Genomic DNA, 25,873 nt, shown 5'->3' with positions numbered 1-25,873 from the left:
GTAGAGTTGGGAGAGGACTCACTGTCACCTTCCACAGCGCTGGGAGAGGACTCACTGTTACCTTCCGTAAAGCTGGGAGAGGACTCACTGTCACCTTCCACAGTACTGGGAGAGGACTCACTGTCACGTTCCACAGCGCAGAGAGAGGACTCACTGTCACCTTCCACAATGCTGGGAGAGGACTCACTGTCACCTTCCACAGCGCTGGGAGAGGACTCACTGTCACCTTCCACAGCGCTGGGTGAGGACTCACTGTCACCTTCCACAGCGCTGGGAGAGGACAGACTGTCACCTTGGACAGTGCTGGGTGAGCAATCACTGACACCTTCCACAGCGCAGAGAGAGGACACAATATCACCTTCCAAAGTACTGGGAGAGGACTCACTGTCACCTTCCACAGTGCTGGGAGAGGACACACTGTCACCATCCACAGTACTGGGAGAGGACTCACTGTCTCCTTCCACAGTACTGGGAGAGGACTCACTGTCTCCTTCCACAGTACTGGGAGAGGACTCACTGTCTCCTTCCACAGCGCTGGGAGAGGACTCACTGTCACCTTCTACAGTGATAGGAGAGGACTCACTGTCACCTTCCACAGCGCTGGGTGAGCAATCACTGTCACCTTCCACAGAGCTGGGTGAGGACTCACTGTCACCTTCCACAGCGCTGGGTGAGGACTCACTGTCACCGTCCACAGTGCTGGGAGAGCACACACTGTCATCTTCCACAGTGCTGGGAGAGGACTCACTGTCACCTTCCACAGCGCAGAGAGAGAACTCACTGTCACCGTCCACAGTGCTGGGAGTGGACTCACTGTCACCTTCCACAGCGCAGAGAGAGAACTCACTGTCACCGTCCACAGTGCTGGGAGTGGACTCACTGTCACCTTCCACAGCGCTGGGAGAGGACTCACTGTCACCTTCCACAGCGCTGGGAGAGGACTCACTGTCACCTTCCACAGCGCTGAGAGAGGACTCACTGTCACCTTCCACAATGCTGGGAGAGGACTCACTGTCACCTTCCACAGCGCTGGGAGTGGACTCACTGTCACCTTCCACAATGCTGGGAGAAGTCTCACTGTCACCTTCCACAGCGCTGGGTGAGGACTCACTGTCACCGTCCACGGTGCTGGGAGAGGACTCACTGTCACCTTCCACAGCGCTGGGAGAGGACTCACTGTCACCTTCCACAGCGCTGGGTGAGCAATCACTGTCACCTTCCACAGTGGTGGGAGAGGACTCACTGTCACCTTCCACAGCGCTGGGAGAGGACTCACTGTCACCTTCCACAGTGGTGGGAGAGGACTCACTGTCACCTTCCACAGCGCTGGGAGTGGACTCACTGTCACCTTCCACAGCGCTGGGAGAGGACTCACTGTCACCTTCCACAGCGCAGAGAGAGGACTCACTGTCACCTTCCACAGCGCTGGGAGAGGACTCACTGTCACCTTCCACAGCGCTGGGAGAGGACTCACTGTCACCTTCCACAGCGCTGGGAGAGGACTCACTGTCACCTTCCACAGCGCTGGGAGAGGACTCACTGTCACCTTCCACAATGCTGGGAGAGGACTCACTGTCACCTTCCACAGCGCTGGGAGAGGACTCACTGTCACCTTCCACAGCGCTGGGTGAGCAATCACTGTCACCTTCCACAGTGCTGGGAGAGGACTCACTGTCACCTTCCACAGCGCTGGGAGAGGACTCACTGTCACCTTCCACAATGCTGGGAGAGGACTCACTGTCACCTTCCACAGCGCTGGGAGTGGACTCACTGTCACCTTCCACAGCGCTGGGAGAGGACTCACTGTCACCTTCCACAGCGCAGAGAGAGGACTCACTGTCACCTTCCACAGCGCTGGGAGAGGACTCACTGTCACCTTCCACAGCGCTGGGAGAGGACTCACTGTCACCTTCCACAATGCTGGGAGAGGACTCACTGTCAACTTCCACAGTGCTGGGAGAGGACTCACTGTCACCTTCCACAATGCTGGGAGAGGACTCACTGTCACCTTCCACAATGCTGGGAGAGGACTCACTGTCACCTTCCACAGCGCTGGGAGAGGACTCACTGTCACCATCCACAAAGCTGGGAGAGGACTCACTGTCACCTTCCACAATGCTGGGAGAGGACTCACAGTCACCTTCCACAGCGCAGCGAGAGGACTCACTGTCACCTTCCACAGCGCAGAGAGGAATCACTGTCACCTTGCACAGCGCTGGTGGAGGACTCACTGTCACCTTCCACTGCGCTGGGAGAGGACTCACTGTCACCTTCCACAGCGCTGGGTGAGCAATCACTGTCACCTTCCACAGCGCTGGCAGAGGACTCACTGTCACCTTCCACAGAGCTGGGAGAGGACACACTGTCACGTTCCGTAGAGTTGGGAGAGGACTCACTGTCACCTTCCACAGCGCTGGGAGAGGACTCACTGTTACCTTCCGTAAAGCTGGGAGAGGACTCACTGTCACCTTCCACAGTACTGGGAGAGGACTCACTGTCACCTTCCACAGTGCTGGGTGAGGACTCACTGTCACCTTCCACAGTGCTGGGTGAGGACTCACTGTCACCTTCCACAGCGCTGGGAGAGGACTCACTGTTACCTTCCGTAAAGCTGGGAGAGGACTCACTGTCACGTTCCACAGCGCAGAGAGAGGACTCACTGTCACCTTCCACAATGCTGGGAGAGGACTCACTGTCACCTTCCACAGTGCTGGGTGAGGACTCACTGTCACCTTCCACAGCGCTGGGAGAGGACTCACTGTCACCTTCCACAGCGCTGGGAGAGGACTCACTGTCACGTTCCACAGCGCAGAGAGAGGACTCACTGTCACCTTCCACAATGCTGGGAGAGGACTCACTGTCACCTTACACAGCGCTGGGTGAGCAATCACTGTCACCTTCCACAGCGCTGGGAGAGGACTCACTGTCACCTTCCACAGTGCTGGGAGAGGACTCACTGTCACGTTCCACAGCGCAGAGAGAGGAGTCACTGTCACCTTCCACAGCGCTGGGAGAGGACTCACTGTCACCTTCCACAGCGCTGGGAGAGGACTCACTGTCACCTTCAACACAGCTGGGAGAGGACTCACTGTCACCTTGCACAATGCTGGGAGAGGACTCACTGTCACCTTCCACAATGCTGGGAGAGGACTCTCTGTCATCTTCCACAGTGCTGGGAGAGGACTCACTGTCACCTTCCACAGCGCAGAGAGGGGACTCACTGTCACCTTCCACAGAGCTGGGAGAGGACTCACTGTCACCTTGCACAGCGCTGGTGGAGGACTCACGGTCACCTTGCACAGCGCTGGGAGAGGACTCACTGTCACTTTCAACACAACTGGGTGAGCAATCACTGTCACCTTGCACAGCGCTGGGAGAGGACTCACTGTCACCTTCAACACAGCTGGGAGAGGACTCACGGTCACCATCCACAGAGCTGGGAGAGGACTCACTGTCACCTTCCACAGTGCTGGGAGAGGACTCACTGTCACCTTCCACAGCGCTGGGAGCGGACTCACTGTCACCTTCCACAGCACAGAGAGAGGACTCACTGTCACCTTCCACAGCGCTGGGAGAGCACTCACTGTCACCTTCCACAGCGCTGGGTGAGCAATCTCTGTCACCTTCCACAGCTTCAGAGAGAGGACTCACTGTCACCTTCCACAGCGCTGGGTGAGGACTCACTGTCACCTTCCACAGCGCTGGGAGAGGACTCACTGTCACCTTCCACAGCGCTGGGAGAGGACACACTGTCACCTTGGACAGTGCTGGGTGAGCAATCACTGACACCTTCCACAGCGCAGAGAGAGGACACACTGTCACCTTCCACAAAGCTGGGAGAGGACACACTATCACCTTCCAAAGTACTGGGAGAGGACTCACTGTCACCTTCCACAGAGCTGGGAGAGGACTCACTGTCACCTTCCACAGTGCTGGGTGAGGACTCACTGTCACCTTCCACAGCGCTGGGTGAGGACTCACTGTCACCTTCCACAGTGCTGGGTGAGGACTCACTGTCACCTTCCACAGTGCTGGGAGAGGACTCACTGTCACTTTCCACAGCGCTGGGAGAGGACTCACTGTCACCTTCCACAGCACTGGGTGAGGACTCACTGTCACCTTGCACAGAGCTGGGAGAGGACTCACTGTCACCTTGCACAGCGCTGGGAGAGGACTCACTGTCACCTTCCACAGAGCTGGGAGAGGACTCACTGTCAACTTGCACAGTGCTGGGAGAGGAATCACTGTCACCTTCCACAGTGCTGGGAGAGGACTCACTGTCACCTTGCACAGCGCTGGGAGAGGACTCACTGTCACCTTCCACAGCGCTGGGGGAGGACTCACTGTCACCTTGCACAGTGCTGGGAGAGGACTCACTGTCACCTTCCACAGCACTGGAAATTGAAAATGTACATTGGGAAGAAATGACTGTGAGCACATGCAGTGGGGAGGCTCAATGACCAATCTGTGAGGGAGGGGGATATAATGCCCACTGATGGTCGAATTTGAAAGCTGAGTACAGGATTAAGGATAGGATTCTTGGCAGTGTGAAGGGAAAGAGGGATCTTGATGTGCAGGTACATGGATCCCTTAAAATGGCCACCCAAGTGGACAGGGTTGTAAAGAAAGCATATTATGTTTTGGCTTTCATTAACAGGGGGATTGAGTTTAAGAGTCGTGCGATCTTGTTGCAGCTCTATAAAACTTTGGTTAGACCGCCCTGCGTCCAGTTCTGGTCGTCCTATTATAGGAAAGATGTGGATGCTTTGGAGAGGGTTCAGAGGAGGTTTACCAGGATGCTGCCTGGAATGGAGGGCTTATCTTATGAAGAGAGGTTGACTGAGCTCAGACTTTTTTCATTGGAGAAAAGGAGGAGGAGAGTGGACCTAATTGAGGTATACAAGATAATGACAGGCATAGATCGAGTCAATAGGCAGAGACTATTTCCCAGGGTAGAAATGGCTAACATGAAGGGTCATAGTTTTCAGCTGGTTGGAGGAAAATATAGAGGGGATGTCAGAGGCGTGTTCTTTACAGAGAGTTGTGAGAGCATGGAATGCGTTGCCAGCAGCAGTTGTGGAAGCAAGGTCATTGGGGACATTTAAGAGTCTACTGGACATGCATATGGTCACAGAAATTTGAGGGTGCATACATGAGGATCAGTGGTTGGCACATCGTGGGCTGAAGGGCCTGTTCTGTGCTGTACTGTTCTATGTTTTATGTTCTTTGAAAGGACATTGCACACAGACCCTTGCAATGAACAGTACGCAGACATGCAGGTCCATATTCAATGACCATTCTAACGCATTGCCACGTCTGTGTGTTGGCCCTCCCGGACACATACATTTCTGAATAACTAATTGACAGCTCCACATTTAGACATGGGGGTCACAAAAGAATAGGGATGGTTTACGATCAGGGTAAAAGGTGTCAGCAGCACCCAAAGTCCTGTACATGTCTTGTTTCTCTTGCTTCCAGATGATGCAATAGGCTCTCAGCACAGACTTTTATCCATAGAACTTTGTCTGTGGCAATGAAATAATATCTGATACTGTCACCAAACAATGTGAACCTAACCAGAAAGACTCAGCAAATGAAAGGGTAAATCAGTGACGGTTATACATTTGTCACCCATGCCACCAAAGTGCACTCAATAAATGTTCTTCTTCCACTCCCACCCATTATGTCTTCATGTACTGCTGGGTTCCACAGCTGGGGTGGAGAGGGCTTACTTACCAGTAGGGACTGTTAGCGTCAGAGATTTGGCCAGGTGATCCTTGGGGTACTTATGTCTGGTCACATCAAACTCTTTTTTTTTTGCTGTTTTTGCCGTTAACTTCCATACTTAGTTCTGGATGCTTTCTACCCCTCTTATAATCTTTCTCCTCCTCTGGAATATATTTTTAGTCAGGCGAAATTCAATATCTTCTTAAAAGTCTATGCCAATGTTCAGCAATTGTCATGACCTTTAGTCTGACTTCAGGTGGCATGGTGGTTCAGTGGTCAGGGATCCACGTCTTTGTGGGTTTCCTCTAGGTGGTTTCCTCCCACAGCCCAAGGATGTGCAGGTTAGGGGGAATGGCCATGCTAAATTGCCCATAATACCAGGGACATGCTGATTAGGAATGGAAAATGCAGAGTTACAAGGATAGGGTGGGCCTGAGTGGCATGCTTTCGGAGTGTTGGTGTGGACTTGATGGGCTGAATGGTCTGCTTCTATACTGCAGGAATTCTGTGATAACTGCCTGGATTCATTTTTAAAAGAGCCTTGTGTTTTCCTTCTTTGCTCCTGCCAGGTTCACGACAGACTAACAAATCTCCACAATCCACGTGTGCATATGTTAAGTGAATGTCTTCATGAGGATAACAATCAGGAAGGCATAAACAGTCCCTTTGGTCCACACCGACCAGATATCCCAACCCAATCTAGTCCCACCTGCCAGCACCCAGCCCATATCCCTCCAAACCCTTCCTATTCATATACCCATCCAGATGCCTCTTACATGTTGCAATTGTACCAGCCTCCACCACATCCTCTGGCAGCTTATTCCATACATGTACCATCTTCTGCGTGAGCATATTGCCCCTTAGGTCTCTTTCATATCTTTCCCCTCTCACCCTAAACCTATGCCCTCTAGTTCTGGACTCCCCAATCCCAAGGAAAAGAATTTGTCTATTCATCCTATCCATGCCCCTCACAATTTTGTAAACCTTTATAAGGTCACCCCTCAGCCTCCGACGCTCCAGGGAAAACAGCCCCAGCCTGTTCAGCCTCTCTCTATAGCTCAAATCCACCAACCCTAGCAACGTCCCTGTAAATCTTTTCTGAACCCTTTCAAATTTCACAACATCTTTCCGATAGGAAGGAGACCAGAATTGCACGCAATATTCCAACAGTGGCCTAACCAATGTCCTGTACAGCCGCAACATGACCTCCCAACTCCGTTACTCAATACTCTGACTGATAAAGGAAAGCATACCAAACGCCTTCTTCACTATCCTATCTACCTGTGACTCCACTTTCAAGAAGCTATGAACCTGCACTCCAAGGTCTCTTTGTTCAGCAACACTCCCTAGGACCTTATCATTAAGTATATAAGTCCTGCTAAGATTTGCTTTCCCAAAATGCAGCACCTCGTATTTATCTGAATTAAACTCCATCTGCCACTTCTCAGCCCATTGGCCCATCTAGTCCAGATCCTGTTGTAATCTGAGGTAACCCTCTTCGCTGTCCACTACACCTCCAATTTTGGCGTCATCTGCAAACTCACTAACTGTACCTCTTATGTCATTGGGATGTATGTGTGAATGATGTTAAGAATTGAAGGGACTCATTGACTTATTCGCAGATTATATTAGCATTGTGATGCGTAATCATAATGAATGATGAGAGAGTTGGTGAAAGTACATATTGAAGCAGAACCATGGGTGTTGCTGGAATATAAATGGTGGTGAGCAACAATGTGATGGAATTTGGTGCCCAGTAGAATAATGATGTGGGGTGTAAACAACTGGATATACATGAATCGGTAATTGTGCTCACCCGTCTTCCCCTGTCAGGTCATTAGCTGGCTTCCTGCATTGAATCCAGGTAGGAACTCTCCTTCAGTCACCTCTGATTCTGTTCTCTTCGTTGCATTCCCAGGAAATGACCTTCCTTCCTTCCATCTCATTAAAGCAGGATGCTTTAATGCTCTATTTCTACTTCTGAATTTCACCTCTGCTCTACAGTGAGGTGTAATCACATCAGGGAAATGTGTATCACTCCCAATCATTCCTTGAGCTGTACAGCATGGAAACAGACCATTTGGTCCAACTCGTCTACCAGCAAACATCCTCAATTAATCTAGTCCCATTTGCCAGCATTTTGACCAAGATCCCTCTAAATCCTTCTTATTGATGTACCCATCCAGACACCGTTTAAATGTTGCAACTGTACCAGCTTCCACCACCTCCACTGACAGCTCTTTTCACACAGGCACCACCCTCTGCATGAAAATGTTGCCCTTTTAAGGTTAGTCTTTTTTTTAAAAACTAAGCTCTTCCTCTGCTGTGAGCAGTTCCCCAGAGGTCCGTCCAAGGTCAGCTGTGAATTGCACTGTTTATTTTTCTTCAAAGGAAGAGATACTTGTAACTAAACAGCAAAGGCAGTCAATTATGCAGGTTCACTGCTCCTTTTAGCACCTCACTCATGATACCTGCATTCTCAATTCCTCCCATTTAAAAAGTACCGTTGTTTTGATATTTTCTCCCCCTAAGTACCAAAACAACAGCTGATAAATCAATTTCTGTGCCAAGAATGTGAAGAAATCAGATCCAACACTGAAAAAAAACTTCAAAGAGCAGCTTGTACAGCCACAATTTTCTCCCGTCTTCCATCTTGGATTACCCAGAATCAAACCTTGAGATAGAAAAGCCATGATTCAAACAAAATTAGTCTCCATGATGAAGCTGGACATTACCATACATGCCATCATCTTCCATGATAGGCATCCACTCCAATGATATCCTGCTTTTATTCATATTGAGGAATTATTTTTCTTAATTCATTCAAGGGATGTAACACATTGTTGGCTCGTCAGTATTTATTGCAGCTCTCTACTTTTCCCTGAGGTGGCGGTGGTGAGCTGCCTTCTTGAACTACTGCACTCTCTAAGTTGTAGATTAGACCCACAATGTCCTTGGGGAGAGAGTTCCAGGATTCTGATCCAGCACCAGTGAAGGAACAGCAATATATTTCCAAAGTCAAGATGGTGCGTGGCTTGGAGGAAACTTGCAGGTAGTGGTGTTCCCATGGATTTGCTGCCCTTGTTCTACTGGATGGAGGTTGTCGTGGGTTTGGAAGATGCTGTGCAAGAGTCTTTGGTGAATTTCTCTATACCTCTCGAGTACACCTCCTTCCTACTGAGTGATGGAGGGAGTGAATCCTTGTGGATGCAGTGACAATCAAGCAGGCTGCTTTGTTCTGGATGGTGGATCAGTGGAGCTCGAAGAGCACAGCAATTCAGGCACATCCAACGAGCAGCGAAATCGATGTTTCGGCAAAAGCCCTTCATCAGGAATAAAGGCAGAGAGCCTGAAGCGTGGAGAGATAAGCTAGAGGGTGAGGGTGGGTAGAGAGTAGCATAGAGTACAATGGATGAGTGGGGGAGGAGATGAAGGTGATAGTCAGGGAGGAGAGGGTGGAGTGGATAGGTGGAAAAGGAGCTAGGCAGGTCGGACAAGTCCGGACAAGTCAAGGGGACAGGGCTGAGCTGGAAGTTTGAGACTAGGATGAGGTGGGGAAGGGGAAATGACGAAGCTGTTGAAGTCCACATTGATGCCCTGGGGTTGAAGTGTTCTGAGACGGAAGATGAGGCGTTCTTCCTCCAGGCGTCTAGTGGTGAGGGAGCAGCGGTGAAGGAGGCCCAGGACCTCCATGCCCTCGGCAGAGTGGGAGGGGGAGTTGAAATGTTGGGCCACGGGGCGGTTTGGTTGATTGGTGCGGGTGTCTCGGAGATGTTTCCTAAAGCGCTCTGCTAGGAGGCGCCCAGTCTCCCCAATGTAGAGGAGACCGCATCGGGAGCAACGAATACAATAAATGATATTAGTGGATGTGCAGGTAAAACTTTGATGGATGTGGAAGGCTCCTTTAGGGCCTTGGATAGAGGTGAGGGAGGAGGTGTGGGCACAGGTTTTACAGTTCCTGCGGTGGCAGGGGAAAGTGCCAGGACGGGAGGGTGGGTCGTAGGGGGAGCGTGGACCTGACCAGGTAGTCACGGAGGGAACGGTCTTTGCGGAAGGTGGAAAGGGGTGGGGAGGGAAATATATCCCTGGTGGTGGGGTCTTTTTGGAGGTGGCGGAAATGTCGGCGGATGATTTGGTTTATGCGGAGGTTTGTCGGGTGGAAGGTGAGCACCAGGGGCGTACTGTCCTTGTTACGGTTGGAGGAGTTGGGTCTGAGGGCGGAGGTGCGGGATGTGGACGAGATGCGTTGGAGGGCATCTTTAACCACGTGGGAAGGGAAATTGCGGTCTCTAAAGAAGGAGGCCATCTGGTGTGTTCTATGGTGGAACTGGTCCTCCTGGGAGCAGATATGGCGGAGGCGGAGGAATTGGGAATACGGGATGGCATTTTTGCAAGAGATAGGATGGGAAGAGGTGTAATCCAGGTAGCTGTGGGAGTCGGTGGGTTTGTAAAAAATGTCAGTGTCAAGTCGGTCGTCACTAATGGAGATGGAGAGGTCCAGGGGAAGGGGAGGGAGGTGTCAGAGATGGTCCAGGTAAATTTAAGGCCAGGGTGGAATGTGTTGGTGAAGTTGATGAATTGCTCAACCTCCTCGCGGGAGCACGAGGTGGCGCCAATGCAGTCATCAATGTAGCGGAGGAAGAGGTGGGGAGTGGTGCCGGTATAATTACGGAAGATCAACTGTTCTACGTTGCCAACAAAGAGACAGGCATAGCTGGGGCCCATACGTGTGCCCATGGCTACCCCTTTTGTCTGGAGGAAGTGGGAGGATTCAAAGGAGAAATTGTTAAGGGTGAGGACCAGTTCGGCCAAACAAATGAGAGTGTCGGTGGAAGGCTTGGAGGCCCTGGTCATGGCGGATGGAGGTGTAGAGGGATTGGATATCCATGGTGAAGATGAGGCGTTGGGGACCGGGGAAACGGAAGTCTTGGAGGAGGTGGAGGGCATGGGCGGTGTCTGGAACGTATGTGGGGAGTTCCTGGACTAGGGGGGATAGGACAGTGTCGAGGTAGGTAGAGATGAGTTCAGTGGGGCAGGAGCATGCTGAGACAACATTTCACTGCTTAGGAGTCGTAAATGGTGCTGAACATTGTGCAATCATCAGTGAACATCCCCACTTCTGACCTTATTATGGAGGGAAGGTCAATAATGAAGCAGCTGAAGATGGTCAAGACTATCCCTGAGGAACTCCTGCAGAGATATCCTGAAGCTGAGACAACTGACCTCTAAGAACCACAACCATCTTCCTATGTGCCAGGTATGACTCCAACTATTGGAGAATTTGCCAACTGACACCCTTAAATCCTAGCTTTGCTCAGGCTTCTTAATGCTACACTCAGTCGAAGGTGAACTTGATATCAAGGGCTGTCACTCTTACCTCACCTCTGGAATTCAGCTATTTTGTCCATGTTTGAACTAAGGCTGTAATGAGGTACGGCTGAGATAACAAACTGTCTCTAAGAAAGTAAACAACTTGTGAGGTCTTAGCATTTTTTTTTACAGTTGGAACACTGAAAGCAGCCTGGGTGTGGTCAGATTTGTTTTAGGTTTTAGATTTTATTGTAAGTAGAAGTCTTTGGGGTCTCAACAGAGTTGGAAGCTTCAGTGAATGTCTACTAGCTACCACTTCCTCTGAATTTTCTCTTGATGTTTTTTCCTCCTGGATTGGAGAACTGCAAACGAGATTCGACGTCTGAATTTGCCTTTTTGGCAAGAGGTGTGCTTATGGGATGTTACTATATTGGAATAGTTAATTAGTAATAGGTACTATATCTATTATTCAGTTATAATTAAGTTATCCTAAATTCCTCTTTCCTTGATTTTATTTAAACATTATAGTTAAAATATAATGTGTTTTGTTTAACGTTGAGTGGTTTGACTAGTCTCATCGCATCTGGAACATGACACTTCACATCTACCTTTAAAATAAGAAAAAGTTAAGATCTCGGCTATCTTCTTAAATTAAACTGAGGGAGTCTGGTCTGGTCCATAACACCTGATAACACTGTTGATGATACCTTCCATCACTTTATTGATGATCGAATTGAATTGAATTTATTGTCACGTGTACCGAAGCACAGCGTAGATGACTGAGGATGGTAATTGACCAGGTTGGATCTATCGTGCTTTTCGGCAAATTTCCACATCATCAGGTAGTATCCAATGATGTAACTGTACTGGAACAGCTTGGCCAAGGGTACAAGTTCTGAAGCAATATTACTGTACTATTACAGGCCCATATTTGTCGTGGCTGAATACTGGCATTTGAAATGATGGGGCTTACTGGAGGACGCTGAGATGGATCATGATTAGAAATGACAACACCAGGTTATAGTCCAGCAGGTTTATTTGGAAGCACTAACTTTCAGAGCGCTGCTCCTTCATCAGGTGATTATGGAGAGTAATCACCACAACCACCTGTTGAAGAAGCAGCACTCAGAAAGCTAGTTTCCAAATAAACTTGCTGGACTATAACCTGGTGTTGTGTCATTTCTAACTCTGTACACCCCAGTCCAACACTGGTGTCTCCAAATCATGAGATCGATTATCCATTCGTCATTTTTGGATGAAGATTGCCGTGGATGCTTGAGCCATATCTTTTGCCTTGATGTTTTGGGCTCTCCCGTCATTGACAGTAGGGGTATTTATGCAGCCTCCTCTTCAAGCGATTTGTTTCATTGTCCACCACCATTCACGACTGGATGTGGCAGGACTGCAGAGCTTACATCTGATTGCTTAGCTCTGTATGTCACATACTGATTATGTGGTTTGGCACACAAGTAGTCCTGTTTTGTAACTTTACCAGGTTGATACCTCATTTGCAGATGTACCTGGTGCTGCTCTTGGCTTGCCCTCCTGCACTCTCCATTGAAAAAGGGTTCATTCCCTGGTTTGATGGTAATGGTGCAGTGGGGGATATGCCAGGCCATGTGGTTGCAGATTGTGCTTGAGTACAATTCTGCTGCTCTTGTTGGCCCAGAGCACCTCATGGATGTCAAATCGTGAGTTATTAGATCTGTGCAAAGTCTGTCCCATTTGCCATGCTGATAATGTCATATAATATGATGGTAGATATTCTTAATGTGAAAACAAAACTTCATCTTCACAAGTACTGTTCAGTTGCCGCTTTTATCGATACTGTCATGGACAGATGCAGTTGCAGCCTGCAGATTGTCAAGTATGTTTCTCCCTCTTGTTGGTTCCCTTATCACCTGCTGTAGACTCAGTCTAGCAGCTCTGTCCTTTATGAACCCAGCAGCTCAATCAGTAGTGTTACTGCAGAGCCACTCTTGGTGGAGGTTGGAATCCTCCATCCAGAGTACATTCCCAACCTTCCCCTCCACCCTTCAGTGCTTCCTCCAAGTGTTATTCAATATGGAGTACAACTGATTCATCACCTGAGGGAAAACAGCTTGTGATAATCAGCAGGATTTCCTGTTAAACCTGAAGCTAAGAGACTTCATGGGGTCCAAAGTCAATGTTGAGGACTCCCAGAGCGTCTCGCCCCTGACTGTATACACCTGTGCCTCCCCCTCTGCTGGGTTTGTCCTGCCTATGGGACAGAACAGTTCCAGGGATGGTAATGGTGGTATCGGGGAGATTGTTTGTAAGGTATTTGTCCACTAGACAAACATTTTGGCTACAGTATTAAAGGAATCATAAGCCTTGAATTAAAAATTAAATTCTTAGCAACTTAAATATATGCAAAACGTGACTCATGACGCAATTACACTGTAGAGAATGTAAACATCACCAGGAAGCTACTAGAGGTGGTAAGGTGGTTTAAATACATGTCCAGAAGAGCTGGTTGCTTGGTTGAGCTCATAAAGCCATGGATTAAGCATATTTGTTAATGGGGAGAACTGCCACGAACTTATACATGACAAGATGGGGTGTCATAGAAACAGGAAGCATCATGTATAATGTGTCTGGGTTTTGCCTGGCTGTCAATGATCTAACATCCAGCCTGCCAAACTACCAGCATCAAAACAATACTGTGAAGGCTTTGGTCTCAGTTCCTATGACCATGTTTTCACACTATTTGTTGTTTTATATATCGCCTTATAAATGAAGTCTAAAATAAACCAAAGCTTGTCAGCTTACATGTTTTGATATCAGCTGTTTGGTTACATCAATGTCTTGACAGATTGCGATCTGAGACACATTGGCCAGGGATTCTTCCATTGTGACCTTTCGGGATGGGGCATGTTCACATGACTTCAATAAACCAGTTCTGAGGAGGGGTCACTTGACCTGAAAAGTTATCTATGATTTCTCTCCACAGATGCTGCCAGACCAGGTGAGCTTTTCCAGCAACTTCTGTTCTGGTTTCAATAAATCTGGTGAAGATTCAGAATCTTATAACTGGTCACCTACTTTCTCACAACATTACTCTTTTTATATTTCCAGAAATGATGTTATGATTTGCCGACTTGGTTACCAATAAATTTTGTAAGCTGTCTGCTCTACCCAGTGAGCGTACCATGGCTTCAAAAGCTTTCTCCCCACTGTGCATGAATGAGAGAAAGAGCAGAAGCAAGTATGAGAGAGAGTGCAAGTAAGTGAAAGAGTGTGAATGTGTAAGAAAGTGTGAGAGTGAGAGAATGAAAGGAAATGTGAGTCAAGAGAGTGTGTGTCAGTGCATATGAATGACAAGCAGTGATAGACAGTGAAAAAGAGCAAATGAATATGCAAGACACAGTAACACGAGAGATGTATATGTATGACAATGAGAGACAGTGTGAGAAAGAGTGAGTGTGTTTGTCTGAGAAAGAGAGAGACATTGAATGAGTTATTGTGAGGCAGTGTGTGCGACAGGAGGGAGTGCAAAAGGGAGTGAGCATGTGTACCAGGGAGTGACTGAGTGAGTGTGTGTGTGTGTGTGTGTGTGCGTGAAAGACAGTGAGGATGTGCGTCAGTCAGTGAGTGAGTGTGAAAGGCAGTGAGGATGTGTGTCAGTGAGTGAATGTGAAAGGCAGTGAGTGAGTGTGTGTGTGTGTGTGTGAAAGGCAGTGAGAATGTGTGTCAGAGAGTGAGTGTGTATGAAAGGCAGTGAGGGTGCGTGTAGTGTGAGTGTGTGTGAAAGGCAGCGAGGATGTGTGTCAGTGAGTGAGTGTGAAAGGCAGTGAGGATGTGTGTCAGTGAGTGAGTGTGAAAGGCAGTGAGGATGTGTATCAGTGAGTGAGTGTGAAAGGCAGTGAGGATGTGTGTCAGTGAGTGAGTGTGAAAGGCAGTGAGGATGTGTGTCAGTGAGTGAGTGTGAAAAGCAGTGTGTGTGTGTGTGTGTGAGAAAGGCAGTGAGGATGTGTGTAGTGGGTGAGTGTGTGTGAAAGGCAGTGAGGATGTGTGTCAGTGAATGAGTGTGAAAGGCAGTGAGGATGTGTGTCAGTGAATGATTGTGAAAGGTAGTGAGGATGTGTGTCAGTGAGTGTGTGTGAAAGTCAGTGAGGGTGTGAGACAGTGAGTGAGTGTGAAAGGCAGTGAGGATGTGTTTCAGTGAGTGTGTGTGAAAAGCAGTGAGTGTGTGTGTGTGAATGTGAAAGGCAGTGAGGATGTGTGTCAGTGAATGAGTGTGAAAGGTAGTATGTGTGATAGTGATAGTGAGACAGTGAATGTATGAGTCAGTGAGAATATGTAATAGTGAGTGAGTGAACCTGAGAGAAACTGAGTGAGTGAGAGACAGGGAGTGAGTGACAGGCAGTATGTGTAACAGATAGTGACTGAGTGTGAGAGATAGTGTGTATGTGATCATTCAAACTTTGTTAGATTCTGGAACAGCCTGATTGCTTTTATTGCAGAAAATAGAAGACTGTAATACAAGGAGGAAGGATTAGTCAAAGTCAACATGCTTTTACAAAAAGTAAATCTAATGCTGTTCTGAGGACACTACCTGCAGAGTAGATTAAGGACAGCAATAGTTACAACATATGAAGGTTTTCAAAAAGCATTCAGCAAAGTACCACATAAATGGTTACTACACAAAATTAAGACACGTGGGATTAGGGGAATATTTCAGCAGCATTGATGTTATTAAGTGATACAGCAGGTTTTAAAAAGGGGCGAATGGCTACTCCTCAGAGTCATATAGAATCAGTGAATCCCTATAGTGTGGAAACAGGCCCCATTTGGCCCAATGGATCCACACTGAACAATATCCCACCCAGACCCAACCCCTATCCTGTATCTCCCATGGCTAACCCACCTAGCCTGTACATCCCTGAAAACTGCCAGCAATTTAGCATGACTGATCTGCTGAACCTGCACATCTTTGGATCGTGGGAGGAAACCGGAGCACCCGGAGGAAACCCACACAGACAAGGGAAGAATGTGAAAATTCCACATAGACAGTTGCCCGAGGGTGGAATCGAACCCAGGTCTCTGGCACTGTGAGGCAGCAATGCTAACCACTTCTTCTGCTTTTGTGTAAAATTCTGACCCATTAATTCCCAGTATATATAGCCTGTCATTGATTCCAAAAGAAGGTGATGGGGAGACATCGTCGTGAAACACCCTATTCCCTGAGGAGAAAGTGTTCCCACTGTGATGTTACGTAGGCATTTCCAGGACATTGACCCAGTTGCAGAGAAGGAAGACCTGATATATGTCCAAACTGAAGTGATGGAATTGGGATGTTGGAAGGTTTTGTGATTCAGATCCATATCTCCACAAGTGGACCTTCAATAACTTGCTACAGCTTGACGAATGCACACAGAGTTGAAGTGCTTTAGTTTTTTCAACTGTTTAGTAATGAAATACATAACTTGTCAACTACATGATGCAACAAAGGACAATGTGTCAATTCTCTCCAGGAGCTTGGAAAGAATTAACTTGCAAAAGAAATAAAAACAGAAAATGCTGGAGAAACTGAGCAGGTCTGGCAGTATCAGTATTGAGAGGAACAGAGTTAACACTTTAAGTCCAAAATGACTTCATATGTCTGTAAGTTAGCTCACTGAGCTTGCAGGTTTGTTTTCAGACGTTTCATCACCATACTAGGGAACATCATCAGTGAGTCTCCAGTGAAGTGCTTTACCACTGACTCTCACTGATGATGTTCCCTAGCATGGTGATGAAACGTCTGAAAACAAACCTTCAAGCTCAGCAGGCAAACTTACAGACATATCATCAACCCGCGCGACAAATCTTCTCAAAACTCACTGACTTCATACGTGTTCAGAAGAGACATATCAGGCTCAAAGCATTAATTCTGCTTTCTTTATAATGGCTGCCATATCAGCTGAGTTTCCCCAGCACCTTTTAATTTCAGGTTTCCAACATCTGCAGTATTTTATTTATAAATAAAATAAGAAATTTGATCAGCAGCACTGTCCTCCAAATCTTTTGAAGGTCTAGTTACACAGATTCTGCCAAGACATTATTTGATTTTGATGACTAAGTACTCCAGTTGTACTAGTCTTTTTGGCTAAACTGATGAAATGTACACTCTACAGATTAGTTGACACAGCTAGTGCAATACTCAGAGAGTGCTGCATTGTTGGAGAAGCCATCTCTTGGATGAGTTATTAGGCTGAGGTGCCACTTATGGATGTTAAAGAAGCAATGCCAGTATTTTTAAGAGCACAGGAATTATTCCTGGTGTATTAGTCAATATTATCCCTCAGTCAACATCACAAAAACATATTACTTTGTCACTGTCACATTGCCGTGTGTTGGAGCTTGCTGAATGCACATTATCTTCTATATTTCTGACAATGCAATAGATTTGAAAAGCACCTCATTTGCAATAAAGTGTTTTCAAAGAGTCTGTGCTGAAACGTGATATAAAAATATAAAGTCTTTCTCTAGTCTACTGCAGAGATATTCTCACTAGCTCTTTACTTGTAGATTAGTGAGTTTGCAGATTCTTCCTCATCTGCATGGATTTCCTCCGGGCATTCAAGTTTCCTCCCACAGTCCAAAGATGTGCAGCTTAGGTAGATTGGCCATGCGAAATTGCCATAGTGTCCAGGGATGTCAAGGTTAGGCAGATTTTCCATTAGAAATGGAGGTTATAGGACTAGGATAAGGGGAGGTGGGTCTGTGTGGGATGCTCTTCAGAGGGACAGTGTGGACTAGACTGGCTGAATGGCGTGCTTGCACACTATAGGATTCTATGATTCTAGTGGTTAAATTCCACACCCATCTCATTGCCAATGCCACCTCTCTCTGCACCCTGGGGAATAGGGAGCAGGGGTGTGTGTGATTATTACATTGCTGAGAGTAAAGTTCATGGGTGGGATCAACTAAACTGCACAGGCAGGAGGGTGGCATAGGCAGATAGGCCTTGCTGGTAGGAGAGGAGAGACAGCAAAATTTGTATTTTTTTATATAAACAACCCAGAGATAAAAGCATTGTATAGAAAGATCATCAATCTGAAACATTAACTTTGCAGAGATGCTGCCAGACCTTCTGAGTATTTCCAGCATTTTTCTATTGATAAACCAGACACAAGGCCAGAAACAGAAATATCTACTATGATGACCAGTGAGCTGCCATATACAGGGTCCACTCTATACAGATAGCAGTGAAAGGAAGAGGTGCTGGTCAGCAGGAGACTCTAACTAGTAGAAATAACCCAGATATCAGAGATACAGCCTGGTTAATACAGTGAGACTCAAAGTCTCCCCAATCTGATTTCTCTTTTATACACAAATCAATATTTGCAAAATATCAGGTATAAAGAGTTAGAATACTTTCTCTCAGCTATCTATCCTAGCCTACATCTCACTCTAAGGTTAAGCAGCCACTTTGTATAACTGGGGATGCTGAGACCACAGAGACTGACCTGAGGTGCATGGACATACAATACTTCTGTTGTTTCTCAGTGATGAGCTGCATTGGATCCAGGCAACAATAGCGGTAAGTGCAGTTTCCACAGCAGAAGTGAAAGAATGAGCAGTCAAAGCCAATGTGCCAGTTTCCCAGTTTATCTGTGTACCACAAACAGTCATTGTCTGCAGACACTGCATGAGAAAGCAAAGGACAAGACGACAGAGAAATATAAAAAAGAATTGGATCAATGTTTTTCAGTATTCTTCATAACAGACAAATCCTAGGAATAGGCTTGAGGGTTACATAACGTGTAAACATTTTCTTTACTTCAAATTGAATATTGCCTATTGAATGAAAGCAAGATTATGATTTAAAACATCTTAAATTTCAGAAATTATTTACTAGATCTCTTGAAGCCAAATTGTAATGAAAGTACAACTAATGAGCTCCAAAATGAACAGTGAGTTACAGGATAATATCAATCTGCGCTTCTAATCAGGCAGTAAAGGTCAGATGGGTGCTCAAGACATTCCAGATGTTGGAAATACTTTAACAGTGGCATTAAAGAGGAATATCACAATGAGAGAACTGAACAAGGCTGTAAAATGCATAATACAAGAAGTTTATCAAGGTTCAAGAATGTACAGACTGATGAATGATAACAGCCATTTACATTAGAGTGGTGATGCATACTGATCGAAACTAGCAAGGGATTACAAAAAGGAACCAGGCGCTGAGCTAATCACCTATCATCTAGCCACCAATCAACTATCCACCTATTCATCATTCAAAAGCCGTCAATGGCATGTTCTTCATATTCGAATCTGACCGTTTAAAAATTTTTATGTCAATGCTCATCATTGGAAAACTGTAGTTAACTTTTCATAATGAATAATAATTAACATTTCATAATTTTTTGAACAGGTATAGTAATAAAATGGTTATATTACTAATTTATTCATTGGAAAGTTTGCCAGAGTGATTCAGAATAGCAGGAAATTAGTCATCCTTCCCCAACCTCCCTTTACATGATTTCAGACCCATGACAATATTGATAATTCCTGACTGCTCTCTGAAACGGCTAAATAAACCATTCTTTGCCCATGTTACTCCATAACTCAAATATGTGTTAAACCAGATGTAACACCCAGCATCGACCAAGACACTAGAAACAACAAACATACTATCAGTTCAGTTGACCCTGCACACTGCTTCACACTAACATCTGGAGCTGTGCCAAACCTGGGAGAACTGATTCAAGGAGGTCACTCCAGGACATCTCTGCAGGAGGCGCTCAGGGTAGATATTTTCCTTATCAATCTGTTCAGAGATGTTATAACACACCTCTGGAGCAGGTGGCACTTGAAGCCTTGTCTCCTGGTCCACAGACAAAGACACTACCACTGTGCCACAAGAGCCCTAACTGCTCAGTGTAACTACTTTTAATCAACCTGTTCTGAATTACTTCTAGAACTGGTGGAACTTGAACCTCTATAACCTAATCCAGAGATCAGGACATTGCCACTGCACCATGAGAGCTCTCAGATGCTAAGGTTATTGTCCTAGATCCATCTTCAGCTGCTTCATCAGTGACCTTCCCTTCATCACGAGTTCAGAAGTGGGAAAGATAGATTCCAGTTAGACAAGGAATCAAAAGTAATCAGGATAGATAGGGCTATGGATTTAGGAACACTGACAAATCAGCAATAATCTTATTGAATGGTGGAGCACACCTCTTCTCCTAATTCGTATCTTTAAACTTTCACTTATGATTCATTCATGACTCCTTAGATACTGAAGCAGTCCATGTCCAAATACTGCAAAGCCTGAACAATACCCATTATGCTGACAAGTGGCAAGCAGTATTTGTGCCAGACAATGACCAACTCCAACAAAAGAGAATCTAACCAATATCACTTGACATTCAATGGTGTCATTGTCGCTGTATCCGCCATTATGAAATCCTGGAGGGGAGGGTGCTTACCACTGACTAAACAGTGTACTGGGCATGCCATATAAAAACAATGGATACAACAGCATGTCAGAGAATAGGAATATTGCAATGAGTAACTCAAGTCCTTTCTCCCCAAAGCCTGTCCACCATCTACAAGGCACAAATCAGGAGTGTTACGGAATACTGCCTACTTGTCTCGATGGGTGCGGCTCCAACAACACTCACAAAGTTTGAACTATCAAGAACAAAGCAACCCACTATATTGGCACCATATCCACAAACGTCCATTTCCTCCATCACTGACATTCAGTAGCAGCAGTGTGTATACTAGCTACAAGAAACACTGCAGAAATTCACTAAAGATCTTTAAATAGTACCTTAGATAAGATATAAGCAGCTTATATCTTATCAAAAGGCAGAAGATTTAGAGGGGATCTGAAGAAAATCATTTTCACCCAGAGGGTGGTGGGTTCTGGAGTGCACTGCCTGGGGAGGGTAGTTGAGGCTGGAAGCCTCAATCTTTAAAACGTACATGGATGCATACTTGCAGTCAAGATTATGGACCGAGTGCTGGGAAATGAGATTAATGTGGATTTAGTGATGTTTTGTCGGTGCAGATTCAGTGGGCCAAAAGGCTTCTTCTGTACTGTATGATTGTTTGAATCTTTGGCCACAGCTGAATGACTGCTAACATTATCTCATTATTTAAAAAGGGTGGAAGGGTTAGAGCAAAAAAACTGTAAGCCAGTCAATCCAACCTCAGTGATGGAGAGGTTAAAGAGGTCTGAGGGACAAAATATATTTGAAGAGACATGGATTAATCAGTGATGGTATGCGTGGATTTGTTAAAAGAAGCATGTGCTTGACAAATTTGATGTTATTTTGGAGATAACCAAGAGCATTGATGAAGGCAGTACATTTGACATAGTCTGCATGGACTTTAGCAAGGGGTTTTGTGAAGTACCTTATGGCGGACTGGTCAAGAAAGTAAAAGTCCAAGGCAAAATGGTACATTGGATCTGAAACTGGCTGAAAGGCAGGAAGCAGAAGGTAATGGTAAAGGGATAGATCTGTGACTGGAAATCTGTTTCTAATAGTATTCTGCACAGCTTGGTCCTGGGACACCTTGTTGTCTGTGGGGTACATTAAAGATTTAGACTTAAATGTAGGGGGTGCGATCAGGAGGTTCATAGGTGACATGAAAAATGGTAGGTTGATAAGTAATCGGGAGGACAGTCATAATCATCAGGAAGATATTGACAGACTAGTCAGGCAAGCAGAGCAATGGCAAATGGAACTCAAGCCAGAGAAGTGAGGTAATGCACGCAGGGAGGGCTAACAGGGCAAGATGTTATGAATATGAATTAAGAATAGTCAGGCCCTGCAAAATACTGAAGATCAGAGGAACCTTCGTGTCTATATCCACAGATCCCTGAAGGTAGCAGAGCTGGTTAAAAAGCCAAACGGGAAAGTTTATTCGATGATGGATAGATTACAACATAAAAAAGGGTATACTGGAACTATATAAAATACTTGCTAGGCCACAACCAGAGTACAGGGTGTAATTCTAGTCACTACACCATAGGAAGGGTATGACTGCACTAGATAGGGTATGGAGGAGATAAAAACGAGGTAAAAACAATGACTGCAGATCTGGAAACCAGATTCTGGATCAGTGGTGCTGGAAGAGCACAGCAATTCAGGCAGCATCCGAGGACAGGCAAAATCGACGTTTCGGGCAAAAGCACTTCATCAGGAATAAAGGCAAAGAGCCTGAAGCGTGGAGAGATAAGCTAGAGGAGGGTGGGGGTGGGGAGAGAGTGGCATAGAGTACAATAGGTCAGTGGGGAAGGAGATGAAGATGATAGGTCAGGGAGGAGAGGGTGGAGTGGATAGGTGGAAAAGGAGCTGGGCAGGTCGGACAAGTCCGGACAGGTCAGGGGATCGAGTTTCTGGAGGTTAGAAGCTAGGATGAGGTGGGGGAAGGGGAAATGAGGAAACTGTTGAAATCCACATTGATGCCCTGGGGTTGAAGTGTTCCGAGGCGGAAGATGAGGCGTTCTTCCTCCAGGCGTCTGGTGGTGAGGGAGCGGCGGTGGAGGAGGCCCAGCACCTCCATATCCTCGGCAGAGTGGGAGGGGGAGTTGAAATGTTGAGCCACTGGGCGATTTGGTTGATTGGTGCGGGTGTCTCGGAGATGTTCCCTAAAGCGCTCTGCTAGGAGGCGCCCAGTCTCCCCAATGTAGAGGAGACCGCATCGGGAGCAACGGATACAACAGATGATATTAGTGGATGTGCAGGTAAAACTTTGATGGATGTGGAAAGCTCCTTTGGGGCCTTGGATAGAGGTGAGGGAGGAGGTGTGGGCGCAGGTTTTACAGTTCCTGCGGTGGCAGGGGAAAGTGCCAGGATGGGAGGGTGGGTCGTAGGGGGGCGTGGACCTGACCAGGTAGTCACGGAGGGAACGGTCTTTGCGGAAGGCGGAGAGGGGTGGGGAGGGAAATATATCCCTGGTGGTGGGGTCTGTTTGGAGGTGGCGGAAATATTGGCGGATGATTTGGTTTATGCGAAGGTTGGTAGGGTGGAAGGTGAGCACCAGGGGCATTCTGTCCTTGTTGCGGTTGGAGGGGTTGGGTCTGAGGGCGGAGGTGCGTGATGTGGATGAGATGCGTTGGAGGGCATCTTTAACCATGTGGGAAGGGAAATTGCGGTCTCTAAAGAAGGAGGCCATCTGGTGTGTTCTATGGTGGAACTGGTCCTCCTGGGAGCAGATATGGCGGAGGCGGAGGAATTGGGAATACGGGATGGCATTTTTGCAAGAGGTAGGGTGGGAATGGAGGAGATTCAGCAAGAGGCTGCCTGGAGTGGAGGGTATTAGCCATGAATAAGGATTGGATAGGTTGGGGTTGGTTTCTTTGGAGCAGCAAAGGGTAAAAGGGACCTGATAGAGGTGTATAAGAATATGAGGGGCATCAACATGGTGCACATGCCTTTTCCATTAGTAGAGGGGCCAATAATCAGGGGGCATAGATTTAAGGCAAGTAGTAGAAGACCAAGATGGGAACTGAGGAGAATATTCGCTCAGAGGGTGGTGGCAGTCAAATTCACTGCCTGAAAGGCTAGTGAAGACAAAAACTCTCAAGACACTGAAGCAATATTTAGATATTCACTGGCATTGCCATAGCCTCCAGCACTATGGATCAAGAGCTGGAAAATGGTTTCAAGTGATCAGATCTTTGTTTACAGGCATGGACACAATAGGCAAATGGCAGCGTTCTGTGTTGTTAATGTTTTGAGTCAATAGACCATTCACCAACCTGACTTGGGAATATATTGTCATTCCTTCAGTGTCACTGGGCCAAGTCATGAAACTCCCTCTCACACTGGCATTGTGGGTCCACCTACAGTGGTTCAAGAGGGGTAGCTCACCACCACCTTCTCAAGGGCAACTAGGAATTATGGCAATTAAAGTCCATGCAGCCCACAGCCAGTGACACCCACATCCCATCAATGAATTAAAAAATGAGTACCTTTTTCTTTGGAAGTATAGATTGTTCTGATAGTGTGAAATTTGTCATTCATAGGTTTTCCCTGATGAGTGCAAGCTGAAAAGCTTCAGTAAGACATCTCTCTGACCAGCAATATAAGATAAATAGTTATTTTTTATTAGCTTTCTTTCCGTAAAACAAACAGTTGACATCAGCAACTGAGACACTGGAAAGGCCTGTTTTGAATGATAAAGCATTGAAAGAAGTCAGCCAATGTCTGAATTAACCTGGATTTAGACAGCACGCTGTGAGTTTAAAGTGATGACTTATTACTGGGTACTTCAGTGTGAAATGTGAAGCTACTGTCTTCTGTGAAGGGAACAGCTTTGACAAGTGGCCACTGACCAGGAAGGATCCCACGTGGAAGTGGAGAATGATTTATAGTCTGATTCTCAAACATAATCAACCAGCCATCTCACTGGTACCTGCTTAAAATATCGACCCTTTTAAACTGAGCATATTTTACAGTATTATAATTCAGATAGGAGTGGTGGGGTGGGGCATTTTTTCATGATGACATGAAAAGCTGTCGGAGCCAGAACTTTCCACCCTTTGGAGTAAACGTTAATCTGCTTTCTGAATTATTTGCAGTAGCTGCATATTAACTTTGTGCTTTTCAGCGAGGCACCCATCACTTCTAGGAGAAAGTGAGGACTGCAGATGCTGGAGATCAGAGCTGAAAATATGTTGCTGGAAAAGAGCAGCAGGTCAGGCAGCATCCAAGGAACATGAGAATCGACGTTTCGGGCATAAGCCCTTCTTCAAGAATGAGGAAAGTGTGTCCAGCAGGCTAAGATAAAAGGTAGGGAGGAGGGACTTGGGGGAGGGGCGTTGGAATTGCGATAGGTGGAGGGAGGTCAGGGTGATAGGCCGGAATGGGGTGGAGGCGGAGAGGTCTGGAAGAAGATTGCAGGTTAGGAAGGCGGTGCTGAGTTCTAGGGATTTGACTGAGACAAGGTGGGGGGAGGGGAAATGAGGAAACTGGAGAAATCTAAGTTCATCCCTTGTGGGTTGGAGGGTTCCCAGGCAGTAGATGAGGCGCTCTTCCTCCAACCGTCGTGTTGCCATGGTCTGGCGATGGAGAAGTCCAAGGACCTGCATGTCCTTGGTGGAGTGGGAGGGGGAGTTAAAGTGTTGGGCTTCGGGGTGGTTGGGTTGGTTGGTCCGGGTGTCCCAGAGGTGTTCTCTGAAACGTTCCGCAAATAGGCAGCCTGTCTCCCCAATATAGAGGAGGCCACATCGGGTGCAGTGGATGCAATAGATGATGTGTGTGGAGGTGCAGGTGAATTTGTGGTGGATATGGAAGGATTTTTTGGGGCCTTGGAGGGAAGCAAGGGGGGAGGTGTGGGCGCAAGTTTTGCATTTCTTTCGGTTGCAGGGGAAGGTGCCGGGAGTGGAGGTTGGGTTGGTGGGGGGTGTGGACCTGACGAGGGAGTCACGGAGGGAGTGGTCTTTTCGGAACGCTGATAGGGGAGGGAAGAGAAATATATCCCTGGTGGTGGGGTCCGTTTGGAGGTGGCGGAAATGACGGCAGATGATACGTTGTACATGGAGGTTGGTGGGGTGGTAGGTGAGGACCAGTGGGGTTCTGTCCTGGTGGCAGTTGGAGGGGCGGGGCTCAAGGGCGGAGGAGCGGGAAGTGGAAGAGATGCGGTGGAGGGCATCGTCGACCACGTCGGGGGGGAAATTGCGGTCCTTGAAGAAGGAGGCCATCTGGGTTGTACAGTTTTGGAACTGGTAGGGGATATAAATTTAAGGTGAAGGGTGGAAGGTATAGGGGAGATGTCAGGGGTGGGTTCTTTATCCAGAGAGTGGTGGGGGCATGGGAGTGGTAGAGTCAGAATCTTTGGTGACCTTTAAGCGGCAATTGGA

At 47.0% G+C, this 25,873-nt stretch overlaps 1 protein-coding gene across 1 annotated transcript in view; it reads right to left on the bottom strand.

Moving 5' to 3' along the window:
- The window catches only part of shisa4 (shisa family member 4), a 97,646-nt gene that overhangs the window by 59,981 nt on the left and 11,792 nt on the right, over nt 1-25,873 (bottom strand). Inside the window, exon 2 of the mRNA XM_087973784.1 lies at nt 18,513-18,690. Coding sequence (XP_087829910.1) covers nt 18,513-18,690 — 178 coding nt within the window. The remainder of the gene's footprint in view (nt 1-18,512; nt 18,691-25,873) is intronic.

Source organism: Chiloscyllium plagiosum, unplaced genomic scaffold (assembly GCF_037043375.1).
Source record: "Chiloscyllium plagiosum isolate Xiang-an unplaced genomic scaffold, Cpla_swu_hap1 HiC_scaffold_26, whole genome shotgun sequence".
NCBI classification, from domain to species: domain Eukaryota; kingdom Metazoa; phylum Chordata; class Chondrichthyes; order Orectolobiformes; family Hemiscylliidae; genus Chiloscyllium; species Chiloscyllium plagiosum.
Note: the sequence above shows the minus strand (reverse complement) of the source record. Positions and strands in the feature narration are given on the sequence as shown.